At 42.4% G+C, this 26,664-nt stretch overlaps 1 protein-coding gene and 1 pseudogene across 8 annotated transcripts in view; one reads left to right on the top strand and one right to left on the bottom strand.

Annotated features, from left to right (window-relative positions):
* Nucleotides 1-26,664, top strand: part of ST3GAL3 (ST3 beta-galactoside alpha-2,3-sialyltransferase 3) — a 194,143-nt gene that overhangs the window by 86,094 nt on the left and 81,385 nt on the right. For all 8 annotated transcript variants that reach the window (XM_090269286.1, XM_090269287.1, XM_090269283.1 and 5 more), the window contains one exon: nucleotides 9,522-9,564. Coding sequence is in view for 4 of the 8 variants with exons in the window: in XM_090269283.1 (XP_090125409.1) it covers nucleotides 9,522-9,564 (43 nt within the window). In the remaining 4 variants the exon portion in view is untranslated. The remainder of the gene's footprint in view (nucleotides 1-9,521; nucleotides 9,565-26,664) is intronic.
* Nucleotides 15,673-17,175, bottom strand: LOC150014759 (keratin, type II cytoskeletal 8 pseudogene; annotated as a pseudogene).

Consider the following 26,664-nt stretch of genomic DNA (forward strand, 5'->3'; position numbering starts at 1 on the left):
AAGTCATGTACAAAGGCCTGAAGGTAGTGAAGACACTTTGCAGGAAAAGAAAATAGCTCAGTCTGGCGGGAGACAGAGTATGGCAGGGGCAGGGTGGAGGCAATGCAGGGGCTCAGAAGGTGAACTGGGAATCGTTGCTGTAGGCTGTATCATGAAGGACCTTGTAAACCAAGAAACTTGGATTCATTCTGAGAACAACAGAGGCCATTCAAAGGCTTTAAGCAGTGTTAAGACTTAACTATCTCTATTCTATGAAAAGATAGCACTAATTACATCATGGAGAATCTGTTAGAGAGAGACAGGACAGGAGGCAGGGAGATGTGGTAGGAGGCTGTTACTGTAATCCAGGTAGGAGGTGAAGGATAGTAGAAATGGAAAAAAGTAGATTTGAAATCCATTGAGAAGATGAAATTAAAAAGATATAGTAATTAAGAAAGAAGTAGAAATCAAGGAATCCTCTCAGGTTTCAAGCTTGGGCAGTTCGATGAACAGTGGTACCATTTATAAGGTAGTGAGTACCAGAGAAGAACCAGGTTCTGTGTATATGAGGGTGATGAAAACGAACTCTGTGTGGGGCACCTGAGTTTTAGGTGTCTATAGGACATGGAAATGTCCAGGAAGTGGCTGGGTATACAAGTCTGGAGCTCAGGAGAGAGAGTTGGACATGAATGAGAGATTCAGTTTGGGTGCAATGGGAAGATGATTGCATCAAGCTAAGCTAAATAGTTGAACAAGGTGAAGTCTAGACTAAATAAGGAAAAAAGTCAAGAAAGAAAGAAAAACAGATAAAAACATAAAACATATGAAAAAAGTTTTTTCAGACATTGAACAATAGGTGGCACAGGACACTGGTCTCTGAAAGAAAGAAAACAAATGAAGTCAAGCTAATTACCCAAACTAATGGTTTGAACAGAGTTTCCACACTTCAGCACAGGGAAGAACCCAAATAGACCCCAAGAGTCTTCTTAAGAGGAAACAAGAGTTGACAATTTAAGGAGACCAAAGTAGCAGAACTCACAGGCAGAGTACCAGAGAGGAGAGCACTTCACACAGAGAGAGCTCTGGAGATCTATTGAAGGTCCCCTTGAATTCAGCTCATCAATGCATCTGTGTGCAGAAACAACTGGAAGCCAGAGATAGAACCACTGGGAAGGAACAGGCAGAATAATCCCCACAAAAGCTCACACATGGCTGGGAATTGAGGGAAAACATCATAATGCATGGGGCGTCACAGCATACTCAGAAGGGATTATTACCTTAGTAGTGCGCAAAATTAATAAGGGTGCAAAGTTAGTCCTAGATTACAGTTCACTTTTTGCCTCTAACCCTGACCCTACAAAGCTTAAAAGAAAGTCTTGAAAGGATCAAATTATTTCCAAGTAATTTGATTGCACTTCATAAATACTTAAGGAATGCACAAATATTCTGCATGCAACAAGGTAAAATTCACATGGCTGACATCTAATCAAGAACAACCAGGCAATTCAGAAAAGCATGAAAATACAACCCATAATGAGAAGAAAAACCAATCAATAGAAACAGGTCTAGAAATAACACAAATGATATAATTAGCAGGCAAAGACATTAAACCATACTTTATATATTCAGGAAGGTAGAAGAAAGTATGAGAATACTAAGGAAAGACATATAAAAAAGAATCCTAGAGATGAAAATATAAGTGAGATGAAAAATATGCTGAATGGATAAACAGCAAATTAGACACTGCAGAAGAAAAGAGTGGTGAACTAGACAATATGTCAATAGAAATTATCCAAAATGAAATACGGAGTGAAAAACTACTGGGAAAAAATGATCAGAGAGCATCAGTGCTTAGTGAGACGTCAAGCAGCCTAATACATATCTAATAGGAGCTCACAAAAGAAAGGATAAGGCAAAAAAAAAAAAAGTAATGCCCCCGCCCCAATTCAAATTTGGTTAAGACTGTAAACCCACAGATCCAAGAAGCTCAGTGAACTATACCACCGTAAGCACACCCTCCTGACTACCCACAGGTACTTGGCATTTGAGAGAAAAAGCAGCCTTTCTGGAGAGCTGCAGGAAAAACGAGGTCTTGCAGGGCAGAGCCAGGCTTCAGGTCTGCTGGGAGGTAGAGGGAGGTAAGCCAGGTGGTTGGAACAGGGCTCCTGAAGGCATTATGAGAAAGATTTAAAAAGAAGAGTGGTCAGGGAAGAAAAACCCCACAGTGGAATGAGGATAAGAGGGAAAAAAGTCCACGGTCCAATTTAACAGTGGTTATACCTATTATACCTGGGAGATTTAGCTAGCTCTAGTTTTCCAGAGACTTCCTTCTGTTCCTGAGAGGCCTTTGTTTAGGGCAGCACATTATTTCTTCCAGTAAATGCTCCTTCTAATCATGTGTCATGTGGAAACATAATTTTCTTATAAACCCCATCTCGTCCATCACTGTGAGGAACAGGCATGAGGAGCCGATGTAAGCTAGACCACTCCTACCCCTCCCTGGGGAGTACTACCATTGGGAACAGAGAGATCAGTCTCTTCCCTTCTCAGTGGCAAAGCTGAAAATGTACTCCTGAAAGTTACAGGCTCCGTGTTTCCTGACTTAGGAAGAAAGCTAGTTGGAGGAGAGTAAAGCTAGTGGAGAGGGAGGCCTGATGGCATTCCAGTCTCTTTCAATCATCCCTGAAGCCTCTCTACACCCTGGCCCTTCCCACACTTTGGTATGTGAACCATTAAATTGCCCTATTTGCCTGAGTTAGTGCAACCACTATAGTGAACATGAAAACACAGGGGGATAAGCACAGACACCTTCATTTGTCTCCCTCTGTCCCCATAAACTGTTTCCAGTGTGGGAGGTCCAGAGAATTTTTGATACCTCTGAGGTAATAAAAATCTCATGGTCAGATTGCGTCACCGATTCCAAAATTAAGAGTGTCCAGCCTTATGTAATAGTTATAGCTTTCAATTCAAAGTTACAGAGACTTCCCTCCTTGCGTTAAGGTTCAGTACCAGCGGTGATGCCTGACCCAGGGAAGGGGATGTAACCTGCCTTTCTCCTTCCACTCCTCCCCCATCTCTGGCTGCTGTGTCTGCCCTCTTTAGAATTGGGGGGTAGGGGGGGCGGTTGGGAGGAAAGAGACTGTGAGCAGAAAAGACAGAAGATAATGTTGGCACTCTTGAACTGGCACTCTTGTGGGATGTTCTTGTAGGTGTTTTGGAGACCCCCTCCAACTGGGGACCTCTCCTCTGCAGTTCTGCTGATGTGGATAATGCGCTCACCAAAGCCTTGTCCCTCACTCCTTCCGCAACTCCTGGGACTCCCAACGTCTGCCCCTGCTACTGTCGCTGAAGACCTATCAACCCACTGGACAAAAAACCTAAAAGCATGCTCACCATAGCTCATTAATGCATCCTTTTCTGCAGCAAATTCTGGGAGTGCAGGCCGGTTCCAATGCAGCTCACTCCTTTGCAGCCAGCTCGTCTCATGTCCTTTACACTTGTCATGTGGAAGTCAGGCAGCTGACAGTCCACTTTGTCCCTGTTCCTTATTGGTTATGTTAAGCTTTCCTCCCCAAGCTTGAGGGAGGGACAAGTATGCTCTACCCATTCTGACCCCTAAGGGAGATGGAGTTCAATATACTGCTCCCTCCAAAGAAATTCTTCAAATCCTCTCTCCCTTAACCCCTCATACTCTTTAGAATATTATAACAAGTGTTCAGGTATTTCCTTTGAAAATTTGCGTCTTAGTTGAGCACCTCACTTTAGTGTCTGAAATTTGCCATCCTAGAGGCTTGGCTGAAACTTACTTTTTATTTTTTTAATTATATTTTATTAATTATGCTTTTACAGTTGTCCTGATTTTTCTCCCTTTGCCCCCCCTCCGCCCAGCACTCCCCACCCCCTCAGGCATCCCCCCACCATTGTTCATGTCCATAGGTCATGTGTAGGTTCTTTGGCCACTCCATTTCCTAAACTGTACTGTACATCCCCATGACTATTCTGTAACTACCCATTTGTACTTCTTAATCCCCTCACCTCTTCACCCATTCCCACAGATCCTCACCCCCCCCAATCCATCTGGAAACCATCAAAAATCTCTCCATATCCATGAATTTGTCTCTGTTGTTCTTATTTGTTTATAGATTCAATTCTTGGTAGATATGTATTTCTTTCCATTTTATTGTTCATAGTTTTGATCTCCTTTTTCTCAAAAGCAGGGCTGTAGGCCCCTGCTTTTCATGACTTTGAGTATTTCTTGCCAATCCCTTCTAGCATGCCAGGTTTCTTTTGAAAAATCAGCTGGCAGTCTTATCGGGGATCCCCTCTAGGCAACTAACTTCTTTTCTCTTGCTTCTTTTAAAATTCTCTTTATCTTTGACATGGGCCTCTTTGTATCCATCTTGTTTGGGACTCTCTGTGCTTCCTGGACTTGCATATCTATTTGCTTCACCAAATCAGGGAAGTTTTTTTCATTATTCTTTCAAATAGATTTCCAATTTCTTGCTCTTTCTCCTCTCCTTTTGGCACCCTTATGATGCAAATGTTGGATTGCTTGAAGTTGTCCCAGAGGCTGCTTACACTGTCCTCATTTTTTTGGATTCTGTTTTCTTCTTCTTATTCTGATTGGTTGTTTTTTTATTTCATTGTGTTCCAAATCATTGATTTGATTCTTGGCTTCATCCACTCTACTGTTGTTTCCCTGTAAATTGTTCTTTACTTTAATTAGTATATCCTTCGTTTCTTACTGGATCTGTTTTATGTTGTTGAGGTCCTCACTAAGTTCCTTGAGCAGCCTTATAACCAGTGTTTTGAATTCTGCATCTGATAGACTGCTTATCTCCATTTTGTTTATTTCTTTTTCTGGAGTTTTGATCTGTGCTTTCATTTGGGCCATGTTTCTTTGTCTCCTCCTTTTGGCAGCCTCTAAACTTTTTAGCACTTAGGTAGACTAATTTGATTTGTTTTTATGAATATTGTGACCAAATAATCCTGTTAACAGCCAACAAGTATTTATTGATGATCTACTGTGTGCAGCCTCAAAAGAGAAATGCTTCCAGCCCTCATGAGCTGCCAGCCTAGGACTGCTGCTGCTGCTTCCTACCCATGGACATAGTGTGTTTGAGCCTCATAATCTTTACATTTTCCTTGCATCTATTGCCAGTATTTATAAATTGAGATATTTTACCTTAAAAGATCCAGATTCTTGGTTTTGAAAAAATCAGATGATGTGGCCTTTGCTGGGCCCACATTGCTGCCTGGCACAGCTCGCTGTCAGCTGGAGCTGGTGGAGGCTTCCCCTTCAACGGGGCATGAAGTTTGCAGGTGGCACCATTCCCTTTTGGCTCAATGCCCAGGTGTCAGTTGCCATTTATCATCATTGAGCCAAACAGTTACCTTTTCTAAGTTAATAAAGAATGAAGTGAAATATTTCTGATATTCATGCGTCTGAACAAAAGAGAGAAAACAGACCAAGGGAGCCATGGAAGGAACATAATTTCTTTAGAAATGCAAAGTGTTCTTACATGTTTAATATGCAGTTAGTGTGTGTAAAAACTTACGATGCCGTTGGAAAATAAACCACAGATATAATTATGATTACTATACAGTTCTGAAAATACTCAATGGGAGATGACAAAATTTGACTCATTCAGGAAACTAACGTATGAAATAACTACAAAGAGACTGAAACTAAAAAGAAGAACCAAACAAATCCTGGAGATGAAGCACTCAATAAAGCATATCAGTCAGGAGCATAGCAAACAGCCATCCAGATGGAGGAAAGAATGAGTGGTATTGAAGACAGGAATCTAGAAGTGATATAGAAGGAAGAAGAGAGCTGAGCATAAAAAATGAAAGAGCTCTACAAAAACTACCTGACTCCATCAGAAAAAGCAATATAAGAATAATAGGCATACCAGGAGAGAGGAAGAAGAAAACAGCCTATTCAAACAAATAGTGGATGAGAACTTCACAAACCTATGGAACAAACTAGATCCTCGAACCCAAGAAGCAAAGAGAATACCTAGTTACCTTAATCCAAAGAGGCTCTCTCCAAGTCACATTGTATTAAAACTCTTAAAAAATAATGACAAAGAAAAAAATTCCCGGAGCAGCCAGGAATAAAGAAGATAGTGACCTACAAAGTATAGCCCATCAGGTTATCATCAGACTTCTCAGCAGAAACTCTACAAACCAGAAGAGAGTGGAGCCAAATATTAAAACTACTGAAAGAGAAATTGCTAGCCAAGAAGAATGTGTCCAGCAAAGTTATTCTTTAAGTATGAAGGAAGAATAAAGACCTTTCCAGACATACATATGCTAAGGGAATTTATCAGATAACCTCCACTGTAGGAAATACTCAAGGGATTATTTTATTTGAAACAAAGAGCAAAAGTTCACAACATTATGAGTGAGATCACCAAAGAAACAGCATGAACATATAATTTGTGACAACGAAAACTTTATAAAAGGGAAGGGCGCAAAGGCTTAAACTTGCAAAGGAGGATGGAGATCAGATGCCCTCAAAATTTAAAAACTATGGTGTATATTCAACTTTCTTTTTCATGAATCTAAAGGTAACCACACACAAAAACCAAAAATCTGAAACACATAACTTAAGTGGGAACGAAGGAAAGAAGCATGAAATACCACCAAACAAAATCAACAGACAGAAACACGAAGGAAAAGAACAATTGGAGGCCCAGAGATACCAGAAAGCAAAGGATAAAATGGCTCTAGGAAATCCTCATATATCAGTAATCACCCTAAATGTAAATGTGCTGAATTCTCTAAGAGGCACAGAGTAGCTGATTGGATCAAAAGACAAAACCCAACCATATGCTGCCTTCACAAGACACATCTACATATCTAAGCTGCAAAGACAAAGTTAGATTTAAAGAGAAAGGGTGGAAAACGATTCTCCAAGCAAATAACATCCACAGAAAAGCAGGTGTAGCCATACTTATATCTGACAAAACATATTTAGAGATAGCAAGGGTAATAGGAGACCAAAATGGTAGACGGTTTATAATGATGAAAGGGACATTACATCAAGAAGACATAGTACTTCTTAATGTACTTCCAATCAGCCCTTGGCTGGTTTGGCTCAGTGGATTGAGCGTCGGCCTGCGAGCTAAGTGTCGCTGGTTCGATCTTCCAGTCAGGGCACATCAGAGAAGGAAAACTCTGACTCCAAAAAACCTCCGCTGCCTTGCGGCATACCTCTTCAAGGGAAAGGCTAAGGGAGTAAACCCCGACAGAAAATCCGGAGCCGGAGTCCCTAAGGCGGTTTGACGTTGTAGTCAACACCGGCAACTCCTGCGGCGCACCTGAAGCCAAGCTGTATTGACTCCGTCTTTCCCTTGGACCCTTCAGCTGCGAAGAGAAGGGGGGTCTGCTGCATGGGCAACAGCAGACCCTCCATATCACCCTGCCCAGGCTCTGTAGCTTCAGCTTCACTGGAGAGGACACTCCAGCGTCATCGCAAGATGTCGATTCAACACGGGAGGAGACAGATACCGTGTCACTCCCGAGTCGGACTGCACAGCCATTCTCGGCGGTGCAGATAGACTCTTAAGAAGCTACACCATCGTCTCTCAAGACGGACGGCTGCCGACGACGACTATACAGAAAATATGTGGTGAGAAAAGACATTTCAACAATTTGTTTTTAATGCAACCAAAATAAATGGTGTGAGCTGCTGTGGGAGGGTGTTAACATTTTCCCACTTCCTTCATTTATCTGCGTTCTTCCTTGGCCCCTGACATTTGAGTTTGCAGCAGAGAGAAAACATTCTCTGCCCTCTGTGGAAGGACTTGACCAAAGTGGATTCATCCTGTGCTTAAGGTGTCCAAGAGAGCGTACCTTAGCTATGAGGAACAACAGCAGGATAGTTGCCCCAAGGTTATGGCTACCTGGTGAGGGGGGGGCGGGGCAGGGAATGCAACAGGTGTTTGGCAAGTTAATGAGATTTTCTTTTCCATGGAATGCTATAATAGGATTGTTGAAAGAATGTTAAACTCTAAAACTATTTGCAAATTTTGTTTTTCATTTATTTAATTGAGATTTTTTTTTCTTATTGGTTTTCATACGTTCCTAATATTACTAAGCCCAGCCTCCTATCCATTTACTTGAGTTAGAGCAAAATCAGAAATATTTTGAGGAAGGGCTTTCACTTGCCCAAGAATGTTTTCTTGGGAGGCAAGCCTTTTGTTGAGTTAGGTGTCCCATTCGGCATCTTCAGTTTGAAGAGGAATTATTCTGTCACCACAGCTTAGCTGCTTGTGAAAGCACACAAGTCTGGCCTTAATTGGGCCTGCAGAGTGACTCTGGTGAGATACTTGTCACTTTGTGTAACTTCCCTCTGTTGGTCATTTATTGCTTCTGAAGGCTGAGTTCCTTGAAAGCCTTGCTGCCTAGTCTTTTCCATTTGGTTGTTTGGTCTTAATATTCTGTTTTATCCTCAGATTAAGCCAGGCTAGCTGAGAACTGCATTCGTAGACCACCTTATTTTGGTGAAGCCATTCTAAACACACACACACATGCACACCACACAAATACTGCAATCATTGAACAAAGTTATAAGAAACAATCCTATGACACTTCCTGTCATTTTCTTTCTACAGATATTTTCCGGGATACCAAGGAAACTTGGGGACACCAAGGAAACTTCCCTCAAGTCTTAGTATCAGGAATAGCTTTGATTCTCCTGGATTATTTATAGACACTGTAACCCATTTATATCAGTGCTTTGCATTTAGTTCTAACTCTGAGAAGTCTTGGGGACAGATCTTGTATCCTCCTCCAGCAAGCACAGAGGACCTTAGGACATCTGCTTTTCGTATTCTTATCCTGGCTGCATTTTATTATTTTTTCCTATGTTTATTTGCCTTTTGGACTCCTATTTCTTCTTTTTAAAACCTTGCACTTTATACAGTTTTTTAAAAGCTGCTTCAACTTAATTTTAGAATGAGGCAAGATATAAAGAACATAAAACATTAATGATTTCTCATTTGGCACAAACATCTTATCAATTTTAGATTTAATTTTAAATTTCCTATTTCTTATGTAATCAGATCTATAAATTCCTTGTTATTGTCATGAAGAGGCTCCTTGCCATGGATTTGGGGACCCCTGGGCTACCACATCTTCACCCCATATTTAACAGGCTGATTGAACAAAAAATGTGCTTAGAGCTTAGAGGAAACAGAGATTACTCTGACCTTCTTACTTTTCCAGGTGTCCAGTTTTGTGGTTTACTAAATTTTAGTTTCAAGTACCACATTTAAACAGGAAGGCAGTTATAAACCAGCATAGGACTGGTTGGCCTAGACGTCCTGGTAAATATCTGGCTTGAACCTGGTCCTTCACAAAACGGATGTTCAGTACGTTTTGTGACTTAAACTTAGTTGTGGCGTATGTATTTGAATCTATCTTTTGAGGCAGTTGTCTGTTCCTGATGGTCTAGGCTTGGGGAATGCAATCTGCTAGTGTTGGCAGTGGATTGCCTTCAGTAACATTTTCTACTTTCTTTTCTTTTTCAGAGTATGATCGGTTGGGCTTCCTCCTGAAGCTGGACTCTAAACTGTGAGTAGAATGAGAAAATGTCTTGGCTCTGGTAGAGAGGTCTGTGACAGCTGGCTTCTAGCTTTGAAGGGTCAGCTGTCATCACCATGTGGGTGTTGGGGGGTTCCCTGAGGCCTCTGTCTCCAGGCTGTCAGCAGCCTGCAGGGGCCTGGAGAGATGGGATTGTGGGTGTACACATAAGGCCTTCGACTTGGCTGGCACAGGCAGCTCATTAGAGAAGGAACCACTGCAAGGAGTTTGAGGGACAAGGAGGCCCCTGGAAGGGCTTTTGCTCCAGAATGGTTGATGATTGAGTAGCAGTGGGAGGCAGCAACCCCTCAGAGATGCTCTGCAGCCTGGCACCCCAGCCTTCCGTGATCAGGCCCCTGGCTTCCCCCATCACTCTCCCGCAATAAATGCTCTGTTTTACAATATTTCTGCGTATATTTGTTATCCGTGCCTGAAATTTCCTTTCCTTGCTTGTCCACTAAGAAACTCAAAGACTACCTCCTTTTACACAAAATTATCTTTTCCTCTATGCTTCCTGTGAATTTTCTACCTCTGTCACCAATTACTTTATTGTACTATAATTAACTGTGTAATGATTATTAATTTACCAAGAGCACAGGCTCAGAACCAGGCAAAGCTTCATTCAAATACCAGATTGCTGTTTAATTTCCTTGTGATTTGGGACAGGCTACTTAACCACTCTGAGTCTTAGTTTCTTCTGTAATATGATAATAATATACCTACCTCACTGTGTTGTTGTAAGGATTTAATGGAAATGATTAATTGTCTTTCAAGTAAATGGTATCTAATCCATCCAGAATCCTTCCCTGCTCTTGCCTCCTTGGTCTCCCTAGCACCTAGTTAGTACTAACATATGTTTGTTACATGCTCAGTAAACACTGGACCCCTGACTGCAGGATGGGTGGATGGATGACAGGTGGATAACTAGACCAGGAAGCCTTGAGATCAAGCTCTGTGTGTTCATGCCCTGCATAGGACCTCTCATGGTTGATGTGTGGTAAATGGTTGCAAAACTGGCCATAGCTTTTTCTGTTATTAGTCATCTCTGTACACCCATGCCCCCTGTTCCATATGAGACAAATATGAAAGGTCAGATTGTGTCTCCTTTACCTCTCTTGCATGAGGCCTTCACCACAGCTGCTTCTGGTGGTGATGGCTCCACCTATGTACCAGACATCAAATCTGGGGCCCTTTGGCTTTCCCACTGCAGTGTCTGGCATCTGGCCTCTTTTCCTGGCGTCTGGCCTCTTGTTTCTGGTACCTCATACTGTGAGTTCAGGAGTTGTAATTCTCCCAGCTTTTATACATCTTGAGGGAAGAATGGTCTGCTCTTTATACTGAGCTAGTAGAGAGATGTCAGCTATATGTTAACATCCTGGGGAATGGAGCTTAATTATGCTAGAAGGTCACAGGCTTCACTTTTAGAAAATTCTAATGTAGTGCTTTGGACAAAAATACAAATCAAATATAAGCTATAAGCAAGTGAAATGCCACCAGTATGGAAGATGTAGTAATTACCAAGTTGAATCACATTTATGAACAAAAGACATGTTATGTAGGATGTAGATTTAATTGTGATCCCAGACACGCAGATAATTCCAGCAAGCAGAATGATAAAAACAATTGGGGGGCTGCAGCACTCTCTGGCAGTCAGCGGAGAGCATGAGTCCCCACCGTCCTTTTAGTAGGATTTTAAAAGTTACAAAAAATAGAACAGGGGGGCGGGGGTGACTCTACAGCCAATAGTGAAAGAATTTTTACAATGTATCATTAGCATGTGAAATACAGCTAGGGTAACTTATGACTTAGATAGTACCTATCAAGGATACAAAGCAGACCCACTAATCCTCAAGGCCAGCTCCAATTAAGACTTTATTTACAAGGAGGCAGATAGAGTACTTAACAGACCTCTTGATCTCAGGATTCCATGACTCAGTGGCCTGTACAGCCTAGAGCCGCAGGCGGAGACAAGGCCAGCTTATCTCCTGAGCCACAGGACACCTGGACGGAGGAGCATGTAAACATGCCCCTACCCAGAGATCTGAGTTCCTGCAACAGTAGGACATGTTAACTATGATATTCAGACTGTCTTCAAGAGTGTAACAAGGAGAATTAGGAGGACACTCCTGCCCTGCTGGCCTGACGGTTGGTTTGTACACAGTAGGCTATTTAATAGCTTTCTGTTGTATATCAGGCTGGTTCCATGAACCCACTGAGTTAATTTGGTCTTGAGTCCAGGGAACTGATTTGGCCTCATTTGATTTTACTCACAATTTAATGTATGAGATATAAATTTTACTTTATTGGTACAAAGACTTTTCCAATCCAGTGCTCTCTGGAAAAGAAGGCACAGATATATGGGAAAGGTTTTTACATCCTTCCAGGGAGAAGTTTCCATATTAAGGATTCTGTTTTTGAGGGGTAGTTTCTTAGCAATATTCAGATCTACGCTTATAAAGCCTTTCTCTCCTGTGTTGTGTACTATTTCTAATGTATAGGAAAGGAGTTGAACTTGGATCAGAAGAACTGGATTTGAATTCTGCCCCTGCTGCTCAAAATTAAAGGACCTTGGATAATTCATTTTAAATTTCTGAGTCCATTTTTCAAGTGAAAGATGTAAATAATGATACCTACTCCTAAGATTTTACGAAGATTAAAAGAAAGAGTTCTATAAATTTTAAGTATAGAAATGTAAGAATTTGTTTTCATTGATTTAGATTGGATTCACTTAGCTTCTTAAGTATTAAGAATTCATGTTTGGGAAAAACTTCAGCCATTTATCTTTAAATATTACCTCTGCCCCATTCTCTCTCTACTCCTCTTTTGAAACTGATGAAATGTTAGACCTTCTCATTCTAGCCTCCAGGTCTGTTATATTTCACATTTCCATCTTTGATCCATTCTACATTAAATTGGGACCCAAAGGACTCAACATAAGGATAAACTAGAACTAAGCCTGTACACCCAGACCAGGACTACAGGAAAGATTGCCAGAGCTTTGAGTAGATCAGGGCAATAAGTTAGTAGAACAGAAACTTCACATTCACAGCCAGAGTTCTCATACTCAGGTGATTCATGAACTCAGTGTAAGGTATTCCAAACTGGCAGTGCCTCAAAAATCCTGGCAGAAGCAAATGCAGACCTTTCTGGAGAAAGACATGAATTCCTCACAAATAACTTTCCAAAGAAGTGAGCAGCTCACAGTAAAAAATAACTAGGCATACAAAGAAACAAGGCTCCATTGGTGGGAACCATGAAAGACAGTAGACAACAGAGGGAGACTTACAAAGACTTCTGAAATTGGATTTACCAAACATAGTTTATAAAGCAATTATATGTACTATAGTTAAGGAAATAAAAGATGAGATTGAATTATATACATGGAATAAGGAACTACAGAAAGCAAAATATTAGATTTGAAAAAAAACTCTTAAGTTGAAAAACTTCTAGAAATAAAAAAAAAAAAAAATGCTGTTGGCCAGAATTAAAACCTCAGGTGGATTTAGCACCAGATTAGATACAACTGAAGACAGTTACTGAACTGGAAGGTAAGTTAGAAAAAATGATCCATAGCAGGGGCTGGTCAACTTTTATTATAAAAGGCCAGATGGCATGATCAATATTTTAGGGGGCCTTATTGTCTCCATCGCAGCTACTCAACTCTGCTGCTGTCACATGAAAGCAGCCATAGAATACTGTATAGGAAAATGAATATTTCCGGCCAAAATGGAGGCGTAGAAAGACACACTGCATCTCCCTCCAAACTAAGAAGGAATACAACTACCTCAAAACTAGAAACAACCAGAAGTTCCAGAAAATCAAGCTGCATGGAAGTCAACAAACAAAGACATAAAGAAGAAATACTCATCCAGAGAGGTAGGAGGGGTGGAGTCAGGGCAGAGAGGATGTGGTGTGGTGGTGGTGGCAGCAGCAGCGGTAGGCCAGTGGAAAGCACAATTACACATTTTAAAAAGTCAGGAGGGACACCTGGGGAGCACTCCCAGCACCAGACCAGACCATGTAGCTCATGGTCCCAGCTCCGGGGAAAATAAAGCCTCATTGCTTCTGACTGTGCAAACCAGTGGGGGTTGGGGCAGAGGAAGAAACTGCCAGTCTCTCAGCAGAGTCCACTTGTTTAAAGGGCCCCCATGGTCCTAGACATCCACAGACTCACTCACTCTGGGAATGACGGCGAGGGCAACAGCTAGAGAGGTGCCAGTCCCATATGGAAGCAGGAGAAGTGCCTGGAAAAGGAGCAAGTGCTGAGCAAGTGGCATTGTTCCCTCTCAGACCCCTCTCCCACATACAGCACTATAACATGGTGAAACAGGTCACCCTGTACTGATGAATCCCTAAGGCTTCACCCCTTACTACATAACAGGAGCAACAGCTCTACCTAAGACACAGAGACAAACAAACACAGGAGCCTGTCAAGATGAGGAGACAGAGAAGTATGACCCAAAAGGGGGAACAGATCAAAGCTCCAGTGGGAGAACTAAATGACAAGGAGATAGCCAACCTAACATGAGGAGGTAGCCAACCTAACAGATGCAGAGTTCAAAACACTGATGATAAAGATGCTCACAGGCTTGACAGATGTGCTTGAGTATGGCAAACGCATAAGGGAAGAAGTGAAGGCTATACTAAGTGAAACAAAGGAAAATCCAGACAAAACCAATGGTGAAGGAAAGGAAACCGGGGTTCAAATCAATGATTTTGAACATAAAGAAGAAAAAAACAGTCAACCAGTACAGAATGAGGAAACAAGAATTGAAAAAAATGAGGAGAGGCTTGGGAACCTCTGGGACAACTTTAAACGTGCCAACAGCTGAATCAAGAGGGTACAAGAACAGAGGAAGAGCAAGAAATTGAAAGCTTACGTGAAAAAATAATGGAGGAAAACTTCCCAAATTTTGTGAAGGAAATAGACATACAAGTCCAGGAAGCACCGAGAGCCCTGGGTGAGCTGGACCCAGAGGGGTCCACACCAAGGCACATCATCATTAAAATGCCAAAGGTGAAAGATAGAGGATCCTAAAAGCAGCAAGAGAGAAGTGGAGAGTTGCCTACAAAGGGGTGCCTATAAGATTTTCAGCTGATTTCTCAAAAGAAACTTTGCAGGCAAGAAGGGACTGGCAAGCAGTATTCAATGTGATGAAAAGGAAGGACCTACAACGAAGATTACTCTATCCAGCAAAGCTATCATTTAGAATGGAAGGGCAGATGAAGTGCTTCCCAGGCAAGGTAAAACGAAGTTCATCATCACCAACCCATTATTATATGAAATGTCAGAGGGCCTTAGTTAAGAAAAAGAAGATCAAAACTATGAACATTAAAATGACAACAAACTCACAACTATGAACAACTGAATCTAAAAAATAGCAACAAAATCCAACTAAGCAAACCAGAACAGGAACAGAATCATAGGTACGGGGCTCATTTGGAGGTTTATCAGCTGGGAGGGTGAAGGGGGAGAAATGGGGAAATGGTGCAGGGACTAAGAAGCATAATTGATTGATACAAAATAGACAGGGGAAGTTAAGAATAATATAGGAAAGGGCGAAGGCAAAGAACTTATATGCAGGACCCATGGACATAAACTAAGGGGGTTGGGATTGCTGGAGGGAAGAGGGGGTACTGGGCAGAGGGGAGTAAAGGGGAAAAAAATGGATCTACTGTAACAACATAATAAAATATCCTTTAAAAAAAAGAATATAGGAAAATGAGTATAGCTGTATTCTAATAAAACTTTACTTCTGGATACTGAAATTTTAATTTCATATAAATTTTGTATCATGAAATATCACTGTTCTGATATTTTCCCAATGATAAAAATGTAAAAGGCATTATTTTTTTCACTTAAAAAAATTTTTTTTGTTGTTTTTTTTGTTTGTTTTTTTGGCAGAGCCAGGTGAGACTTTATTTGGGGGGAAAAGGAAAACACTTGATTTGGCTTCTAGTCAGGAACATGGGTAAAAGGGTAAACTCCCCCACCCCAAGGGCAAGCTGAGGACTGGGTGGGACTGAGCTTCAGGTGGGCCTCCTGTGCCCTCCACCTCCCTGCGCAGCTCGGAGGACAGGAGGGACCGCAGCAGTCATTCACTTGGGCAGGATATCAGATGACTCAGACACCAGCTTCCCATTGCGGGTCTCAATCTTCTTCACAACCACCGACTTGGAGGAGCTGGAGCTGGTGCGGCTGAAGGAGCCAGAGCTCCCGCCAGAGCCCAAGCTGGCCTGGAAGCCAATGCCATAGTTGAGGTTGCTATAAGCTGGGCTCAGCGCACCTGAGTAGCCGCTGGTGGTCTTGGTATGGATACTCATGTTCTGCATCCCAGACTTAAGCCGGTTCTCCTTGCCCTCCAGCAGTTTGCGGTAGGTGGCAATCTCCACGTCCAGGGCCAGCTTGACGTTCATGAGCTCCTGGTATTCACGCAGCTGCCGGGCCATGTCCTGCTTCGCGGTTCTCAGAGCAGCTTCCAGCTTAGCCACCTTGGCCTGAACATCCTTGACAGCCAGCTTACCACGCTGCTCAGCAACAGCAATGGAGGCCTCCAGGGCAACCCTCTGGCCTTTGAGGCCATCAATCTCAGCCTGGATGCGGCTGATGCTCTGGTTCATCACAGAAATCTCCATCTTGGTGCGATGCAGGTCATCCCCATACTTCCCAGCCAATGTCTGCATCTCTTCATACTTGATCTGGTACATGGTCTCAGCCTCAGCCCAGCTATGGTTGGCAATCTCCTCGTACTGGGCCTTGACCTCAGCGATGATGCTGTCCAGGGCAGGGAGCGGCTGTTGTCCAAGAACAGCACCATGGACGTGTCGGAGATCTGGGACTGCAGCTCATGAATCTCCTCTTCATACACCTGCCTGTAGAAGTTGATCTCATCGGTCAGTCCTTCCAGGCGGGACTCCAGCTCTACCTTGTTCATGTAAGCTACATCCACATCCTTCTTGATGAGGACAAATTCATTCTCCATCTCTGTGCTTGTTGATCTCATCCTCATACTTATTCTTCAAGTCCTCCACCATCCCCTGCATGTTGCCAAACTCCGCCTCCAGTCTGTTTCTCCTGGGACAGTGTTTCCAGCTGCCGCCGAAGGTTGTTGATGTAGTTCTCGAACATATTGTCCATGTTACTGCGAGTCGTCTTCTGCTGCTGCAGAAGAGTCCACTTGGTCTCCAGAATCTTATTCTGCTGCTCCAGGCTCCACACCTTATCGATGAAGGAAGCAAACTTGTTGTTGAGGGTCTTGATCTGCTCCTTCTCCTGGTTGCACACGGCCTGGATGTTGGGGTCCACCTCCAGCTTCAGGGGGCTGAGCAGGCTCTGGTTCACTTGGACGGCTTTGATGGACCCTATACTCCCCGCTCCGCCAAAACCTCCAGCCAGATTAATGTTGGCGCCCAGGCCAACCCGGTAGGCGCTGCCCACCCGGGAAAAGGCCAAGGAGCTAATGCTGGGCCCACTGAAGTATGAGCGGCTGCTGAAGGCCCAGGGGCCAGAGGTGGACACCTTGTAGGTCGTCTTCTGGGTCATCCTTGTGGACATGGTGGAGCCTGGAGTGGAGGCAAGAAGGCCAAACCAGACAGAGGTTCAAGAAGAAGCCAAAAAGCTGCTCTTAAAAAGTTTTAATGTCAACAACAATAAAAAAGAAATTCAAAAAATAAAAATAAAAAATGTACTAAAAAGAACTAAATTACATTTTAGCAATTTTAGCTTGGTATAAATTTTCTTATACAAATGATAAAATTATCTAATCTCTTTAGTAATGTGTTTTGTGATATATTGTCTTAAGTTTTCTTAAAATATCAGGATTTATACTATTTATTTATTAAACATACTTAGCCGCAAATTAAAAAATTTTTAATATCAGTATAAAATGATAGCATGGTTTCACAAGCAAAAAGACATTCTTAACTCAAGGGCCATACCAAAAAGAGATAGAGGATTGGATGTGACCCAAAATTATATAGTTGGCTGACCCTTAATTGAGAATGCAGCATACATACAGCTGCATGAGAATTGTCTCTCCACCTCAGGTGTTTTCTATTCCTGAGATCCTGTTATATAGAAGTGCTCTTAAAATAGCTGTACATCCAAGGATACTAAAAAATAAGTAGAAGTAGATGCTTTGGATTTTTTGTCTTTACTATATTCTTTTAATTATATCTTTGTGGAATGTTTTTTTGTTTCTTTTGAGAATTCCCTGCTGCTTATATCTACATGAGTCACTTCTCAGCACTATGAAAATTATTCAGACCACGTAGATGCAGTGTGCTGTACAAAACCTAGCCTTTTAACTGCAAGCTCTGTTGTTCAGGGCTGGCAGCGGCTTGTAGAGGTTAAAAACGGGCTGTGAAGTCAGACATGAATTTTTAAAGCCCAGTTCCACATCTTACTAGCTGTAATCTTGAGTGAGTTATTTAACTGCTAAGCCACAGTTTTAAAGTGGGAACGATAGAAGTCTCCTAAGAATGAAATTCAACGTGTCCTGTGCCCTTATCAGTGTCTGGTAAACTGGGAAGGGTATAGCCCCCAAAAGCTTGCCTCTTTGTCCATGCTCCAGATTTCATTTTTTTACTTATTCATTTGGTAAATATTTCTTGAGCACTATGTGTTTTGTAATAGGGATAAAACTGAAAATTCTAAGCTGTATGGACAGCCTTCTAAATTTGATTGGAAAGGATGTCCTGTAAGCTAAAGTTTTAATGACTAGCGAAGGAGTACATGAGAATAGCGAGGAAGAGTAGGGGGTGGTATTTTAGACAGCATGAGCAATGAGCAGGGTTTTGTTTTGTGTTGTAATAGGGTGGCTTGAAATCATAAAAGGAGTACCAAAAGATACAAGGGATCCTCAGGTACATGGGGTCTGGAAGAAAGAGCAGCCTCCATCACTCAGGGCAGTAGAGAATATGGTGTTTTTAGGGAGACCAAGGTTTCCATGAAAGCAGAAGGTAGAAGGAACATTTACTAAAGAAGCTGAGGATATAAAGAAACAAAACTTCAGAGAACACAGTGGAAAATTAGAGTGTGGTGCAGCGGGGAGAGAAGTGGGGGATTGGGCCAAGAAGCGGAGAGAATGACTTGAGGATGAGAAAACTGACAAGGATGCAGTTGAGGGAGTGAACAAGACGTGCGGCTGGTCAGTTGGGTATCGCTGGCCATGGGCTGCCTAAGAATTAATCTTGTAATCCCTTGGGGGTGGGCACGCAGGCTGCCCAGTGCACTCAGGTACAGTCCAATTCAGTGATACCCCCAGGAGGTTAAGTCTGGTCCCTGGGGAGGCTCTGGGTTCTCTGAAAGGAGTTTGCTGTTCAGAGTTGAGGGACCTGGCAAAAGGCTCAGGGCTACAGGCTGCTGCCCCAACACCAAGGTAGCACTTCCTTATTCATTCAACCAGTTTCTTGATTACTGTGGGTCAGGCAGTATTCCATGCTCTGACGATATACCAGTGAACAAGACAGTCGATAATCAAAAAGTGTAATAAGTAAGTAATGTTTTCAGTATCTTGGAAGATGATAAATGCTATGGCAGGAAACAGGAGGAGGACAAAGAAATGCTGGAGAAGGGATTGCAGTTGTAAATGGGGTAGTCGGCGTAGGCCTCATTGGGAAAGTAACATTTGAGCAAAGAATCAAAGGAAGAGATGGGGTTAGCCCTGCCATTACCTGGAGGCAGGGCCTTCCAGCCAGAACCCTGAGGATATCACAGTCCCAGTTGTGAGGAGAAATATGACACCATGAGCCAGGAATGTGCCTGTTAGTCCAGCAGAGAGAAGAGCCATCTGGAGTCATGAAGGAGCCAGACCCTGGTGTCCAGGTGTGTGTTTCCTGAGCAGATGTCCGCCTCTGGGGGCTGAGTTAACTAAATGGTGGTTTCATCTGTTTCTGCTGGGTGTGGGTAGGTGCTCCGTGCTCCAGGTAATCTCTTGTCTGCTGTGACAGCGTGGTGTTTTATAGTTGCCATGTGGGCATTTGCAGACATGGGGACGTTAATGCTCAATCTGGTTTCATTAGAAATTGCATGTGAGATACAAAGATGTGAAAACTGAAGCCAACAACTTTTAACCCCCCAAAAGCTTGTGAAAACTGAGCCAGTTGTGAAAGGACTATATACACGGGACAGTCCAAATTATACCCTAAGGCATAGTTTACTAGTATTTCCAAAACAGCCTGCCAACTTCCCTGTGGCTGCAAGGGAGAAGGGTTTATTGAGCATGTATTGTATGCCTCATGCCACACTAGGTACTTTCTTGTTACTTATTCCTCACAACAGCTGCTTAGATATCTCATTCAGTCTCCTGGCTTTGAATATCATTTATATGTTGGTGAACCTCAAATTTATAGTTCAAGCCCAGTTCTCTTTCCCCACACTGCAGACTCATTTATCCAATTACATGCTTTAATTGGATGTGTATGAAGCATCTCACACTTAACCTGTCCAGAACCAAACTCCTGATTCATACCTCCTGCCTCCCAGTAAATGGCAATTTCATTCTTCTAGTTGCTTGGGTCAAAAATCTTAATATCATACCTTTGACACCAAACTAATTATCACCCCTTTTGGCTTTGCCTTAAATATTTCCAAACCAACCACTTCTTACTACCTCCACCATGATCCCTCTCTCCAGACAACCATCATCTCCTCTCATTATTGCATCCTGACTGCTCTCCCTGCTTTCATGCTGCCTCCGCAGTGGTCTGCTTCCATGCTGCAGCCAAAGTGATCTTGTTCAAATGCAGGAGGATCTGGTTCCTCCTATGATCAGAACGCTCCAATGGCTCCCATTTCTCTTAAGAGTAAGAGCCAGAGTTTTTGCCAGGACCAACCAAGGCCCTACATGATCTAGACCCCTGTTTTCTTATTACTCCTTCCTTGTTTGTTATTCTGTACTGGGCTCCTTGCCCAGTCTCTTATCCTCCAGGCCCGTTCCTGCCTCAGACTCCTGGCATTTGCTCTATCCTTTGTTTGGGATGCTGTTCCCCAAATACTTATAGAGATTGCTCACTCCCTCACCTTTTCAGACCTTAGTTCAAACGTCACCTTCTTAAGCAAAGACTTCCCTGACCTCCCATTTAAAATTATAACCTCATCCCCCACTGGCAATCCCTGTTGCCCTTATTGTGACATTTTTCTCCAGAGTTCTTATCACTGTTGGATATCTATGTTATACTTGTTAATTATCTGTCTCCTACTAAAGGGAGAGCAGGGGGTTGTCTTTTTTGTTTACTGCTATTTCCTAAAACAGTGCTGAACACTTAGTGATTGCTTAATAAATATTTGTTAAATGAATGAATGAATTGGTGTACAACTCTATAAAGTAGGTGGTAGTTAAATGCATTTTAACAAATGAGACAGTAACCGTAGAAGTAATTTACCTGTGTTTATGGAACTATATGATCTAGCCAGCATTCAAACCCTCCCGCCTGGCTCCAAACTTTCTTCTCATTGCACTATTCAACACAGCTTTCTACTTTTTCCAAATTCACGCTGTTGATTTGATCCTAAGTTTGAACAACTACATTGTAAGCTTTGTTAGGGCTGGAACTGTAAATGTCCTGCGCACAGATGTAATCCCAGTGCCTCGTATAGTGTTTGTGGTGCATAATAAATGTTCAATAAATGCTTGTTAAATCAATTAAGGACAGAGGAAGAAGATATGAGAAAAAACAGTGCCATCTTCAATAAACAAACCCAGATTCCCCCAAGTATCAACATTGGAAGGCGAGGGAGGAATGAGAAGTGCAGTGATGAGGACTGCCTTTAACCCTAAGTTTCACCATCTCCTGGAGGGTCTCACTTCAAGAACTGCTGCCACCATCACACTTACAGAGAGCGCATGTTCTAGTTATGCTTTAAAAAGAAAGAGCAGAACAGCAACAACAACAAAAAAACACTTTTTCTCTTGGTTCCTCTAAGCAAAACTAAAAATATTTCACTAAAGATTAAAAGAGGACAACAGGGAAATAAACCCTGAATGTTTGTTAACCAGTGTTACCCCAATAAATTTTATATTTAAAAAAAAAACCCTGAGAGTATAAGAAACCAAAGAAGTAGTCTGGCTTGCAAAATACAGAGTTCTGCCTGATTTGTAGGTAGCTGAACCCAGGGCCATACTTAGTTCACAACAGGAAAGTACAGCATTGCAGGATTTGACTGGGTTCTTTGCTTCGTAACTTCTAGCCTGTTTCCCAACCCACTGTTCAAAGACTTTCACCTAGACCTCCTGGTAGCTAGATGACCAGGACCCCCAAAGCCAAATTCTCACTGTGTAGCTCACCTGTAGCTCTTAACATAGTGGTCACTGGGTTGAGAAGTAGTCTGGGCATTGGGGCAGGAGTGGGGTGTGGGTGTGGGTTAAAGCTCCCCAGGTGAGTCTGATTTGCAGCTAAATTGAGAACCACTGTTCTAAAAGATTCCATTTTCTGTCTGAGGAACTCTCCACTTTCCGAGGTGATTGATACCAAGAATAAACTCACCTTTGAGGTAAGGTCTCTGCCTACACATAGGAGTAGGTCTATATACAGTGTTTCTCAACCCAGGACGCTACCATCCAGAGATTCTGGTTTAACTGATCAGAAATCAGGCTCAGGTACCTTAATGTTTAAAAGTTCCCCCAGGTGATTTTTAACAGACCAAGGTTGGGAGCCATGGGTGTATAGCCTTCAAGCCTGTCACTATAATCATATCTCAGTATAACATAATAACTACTGTAGAATGTAATAGTAGTTATGATGGTGGGATTGTGGTTACTTTTTTCCTTTTGAGTTTACATTTTCTGTATTGTCCTTATATACCTTTACGATTAAAAAAAAATATTGGGATGTGCTTTTTTTCTGTAATTTTTTTATGCTTTCATTATTACCTCTAGGTCTCTAAAACACTTTTAAAAAATCTTTTATGTTAATTTTTGTTCTTGTTTTTTTTTTTTTAGTATTAAGTATATTTTGTTGATTATGTTGTTACAGTAGTTCCAATTTTTTCTCCTTTGCTCCCCTCTGCCCAGAACCACCCTGCCCTCTAGCAATCCCACCCCTCTTAGTTCATGTCCATGGGTCATGCATATACGTTCTTTGGCTTCACCCTTTCCCATATTATTCTTAACTTACCCCTGTCTATTTTGTATTTATTAATTATGCTTCCTGCACCATTTCCCCATTTCTCCCACTTCCTCCTACCAGCTGATAACCCTCCAAATGAGCCCTGTACCTATGATTCTGTTCCTATTCTAGTTTTCTTAGTTGGATTTTGTTTCTATTTTTTAGATTCAGTTGTTGATAGTTGTGAGTTTGTTGTCATTTTAATGTTCATAGTTTTTTTTATTATATTTTATTGGTTATATTGTTACAATAATTCCAATTTTTTCCCCTTTGCTCCCCTCCACCCAGCACCCCCTCCAGCAATCCTCCACCAAATCCATGCTCATGGTTCATACATACAAGCTCTCCCGCTTCACCCTTTCAAATATTCTTCTTTTTTTTTAATAAATAAATGATTAATTAATTATTTTAACAATAAAAAATAATCCCTCCCTCTCAGATATTAAGACCCTTTATAATCTTATAAAGGACAATGGGCGAAGGTCTCAAGCTCCTCTAACTGCTTCAAGCTGGACATGTTCGTCGTCCTACCTACCCTTGGGTCCAGAAATCCCTAATAAGAGTGGGAAATGTGGAGGGGAGGGTGGCCTTCCCACATGGGGAACGATCGTGCAGACTCCAGGTCAGTTGGCTGTCCCGGACAACGGCATGCTTGGTTTAACAGGCTGGCATCCTTGTTGTATTCTGGGGGCAACAGATTTGGCAAAAGGGTTAAAAGACATCATTCAATCCATAACTGCTAGATGACAAAAGGCAGGGATTAATTTTTCAGTGTCCCACATTAGGGAGAAAAAGGGGGGGGCTTCTTTGGAGGAAGGTGTGCCAGGCACATCTCACCTGTCCAAAACCCTTTTGCCCATTATACTTAGTTTGGACTAAGGGAAATATTTTAGGTTTCTCAGACCTCTGGGCCCTTTCGGTCCAAGCCATTAGGATAGAAAAGAGGAACCAGTTTTAATGTGAAGCCCACAGACCACCCCATTCTTCACCAACCCAGCCACTTAGTTCAGCCAAACCGTTGAGTCTCAGGAGGCAGCGCTACAGACAGGATTAAGTGAGGTCTATACATACAGATAATCACTCAGGTAATGAGATCATAGGCTTATGCCCTTTGAAAACAGAAAACACATGTTAATTTATGTAACATAACCCACAAACAAGTCTCTAAATCTGTAAGACTGTCTTATTGGAAAGACACCCAGTTGCAGGGTATTTGACATTCTTCTTGCCTGTAAATTAAATATCTTTGATGATACCACAGACATAGTTTAACTTTCAAGTGGAAACATATTTTAAATGAAAAAAAAGTTTAAAGACGGTTAGCTGCACTACTTTATAGTCTACCATTGATCATTGTGATTTTCCTTGAATAATGATTTTTCTCCCTAAGATTCGTCGTCGGCAGCCGTCCGTCTCGAGAGACGATGGTGTAGCTTCTTAAGAGTCTATCTGCACTGCCGAGAATGGCTGTGCAGTCCGACTCGGGAGTGACACGGTATCTGTCTCCTCCCATGTTGAATCGACATCTTGCGATGACGCTGGAGTGTCCTCTCCAGTGAAGCTGAAGCTACAGAGCCTGGGCAGGGTGATATGGAGGGTCTGCTGTTGCCCATGCAGCAGACCCCCCTTCTCTTCGCAGCTGAAGGGTCCAAGGGAAAGACGGAGTCAATACAGCTTGGCTTCAGGTGTGCCTTAGGGACTCCGGCTCCGGATTTTCTGTCGGGGTTTACTCCCTTAGCCTTTCCCCTGAAGAGGTATGCCGCAAGGCAGCGGAGGTTTTTTGGAGTCAGAGTTTTCCTTCTCTGTCCCTAAGATTACCCTCCTTGTTATTAAAGGGACTGCATTAAGTCCATTTTTAATTTATCCTGTTCATTTGCATAAACACAACAAGAGCAGCAAATGATCACTTATGATCTTTAGTTCTGCTTTGCTGGAACTTACGCAAGGAACATTTAGGGTGACCTTCAGTCTGCCCTTCAGGGCACAGAAGCTGAGCCACATACTTGGCATTCAGCCTTGCCTGTACACACCTGTCTTTTCCAAATCCTTCTGGTTTTCCATTGTGCCTTAAGGTCCCTTCTAGCCATCTTTCAGGAAAACAACTTTCATTCCTTCCCTGGAAAGATTGCTATGGACCGCACAACCAACCACGGTACCAGGCCTTTTATCTCATGGGCTTTTATTACCTTCGAAAGTCATTCCCAGTTCCTCAGGGCTTTTTGGTAACAACCAGAGCCCAAGCATGTCTCCTTTAGGCATGACATTCCAGTCAAAGTCTTGGTCAAAAAAAAAAAAAACACCTCTATTAACAACTGGTCTTATTAGTTTTATGCAAAGAAACTTATGCCATTACTTACTTCTTTAGAATGCCAAACTCTGGAGGGATCAGATAGGGAGAAAAATATACAGTGTGAAGGAAAATCCTTGTCCTTCTAATACTCACTGAACTGGCATTTCCATTCTTCATATTTTCATTTTTACCCCACTAAAAAATTTTTGTTTGTTTTCCCATTACAGTTGTCCCACTTTTTTTCCCCCTCTTGTTTCCTTGCACCCTAATGTTCATAGTTTTGATCTTCTTTTTCTTAACTAAGGCCCTTTGACATTTCATATAATAATAGCTTGGTGATGATGAATTCCTTTCGTTTTACCTTGTCTGGGAAGCACTTTATCTGCCCTTTCATTCTAAATGATAGCTTTGCTGGATAAAGTAATCTTGGTTGTAAGTCCTTGCTTCTCATCATCTTGAATACTTCTTGCCTGCAAAGTTTCTTTTGAGAAATCAGCTGTTAGTCTTATAGGCGCCCGTTTGTAGTTAACTCTCTGCTTTTCCCTTGCTACTTTTAGGATTCTCTCTTTACCTTTCACCTTTGGCATTTTAATTATGATGTGTCTTGGTGTGGTCCTTTTTTGGGTCTAGCTTGTTTGGGACTCTCCTTGCTTCCTGGACTTGTATGTCTATTTCCTTCACCAAATATTGGGGGGGGGGGGTTCCCTTCATTATTTTCTCACATACGTTTCAATTTTTTTTTCTTCCTGTTCTCCTTCTGGAACCCCTATTGGATGTTTGCATGTTTAAAGTTATCCCAGAGGTTCCCAATCCTCTCCTCAGTTTTCTCAATTCTTGTTTCCTCACTCTGTTTTGGTTGACTGTTGTTTTTCTCCTTATGTTCCAAATCATTGGTTTGAACTCCAGTTTCCTTCCCTTCCCAATGGTTTTGTGTGGATTTTTCTTTGTTTCATTTAGCATAGCCTTCACTTCTTCCCTTATGCACTTGCTGTACTTAAGCATATCTGTCAAGCCTGTGATCACCTTCATCACCAGTGTTTTGAACTCTGCATCTGTTAGGTTAGCTATCCTTGTCGCTTAGTTCTCCCACTGGAACCTTGATCCATTCCCCCTTTTGGGCCATACTTCTCTGTCTCCTCATCTTGACAAGGTTCTGTGTTTGTTTGCCTCTGTCTCTTAGTTAGAGCTGTCACACCTGTTACATTGTAAGGGACACCTTAGGTGTTTGTCAGTATGGGGTTCACCTGTTTCACCACGTTGTGGCACTGTATGTGGGGGAGAGGTCTGAAAGGGAACAATGGTGCTTGCTCAGCACTTGCCCCTTTTCCAGGCACTTCTCCCACTTTGTATGCGACTGGCACCTCTCTAGTTGTTGCCTTGGCTGTCGTTTTCAGAGTGGGTGGGTCTGCAGACATTCTAGGACCACCATGGGGGCCCTTTAAACAAGCGGACTCTACTGAGATACGGGCAGTTTCTTCCTCTGCCCCAACCCCCACAGGTTTGCACAGTCATAAGCAATGAGGCTTAATTTTCTCTGGCACTGGGACCGTGAGCTATGCAGTCTGGTCAGGGGCTGGGAACATTCCCCAGGTGTCCTTCCCCACTTTTTTCAATGTGTGACTGCACTTCCACCAGCTGGCCACCTTCACACTGGCTCCACCCCTCCTACCTGTCTGGATGAATATTTCTTCTTT

Source organism: Furipterus horrens, unplaced genomic scaffold (assembly GCF_987537825.1).
Source record: "Furipterus horrens unplaced genomic scaffold, mFurHor1.1.pri manual_scaffold_3, whole genome shotgun sequence".
In the NCBI taxonomy this organism is placed as follows: Eukaryota; Metazoa; Chordata; class Mammalia; order Chiroptera; family Furipteridae; genus Furipterus; species Furipterus horrens.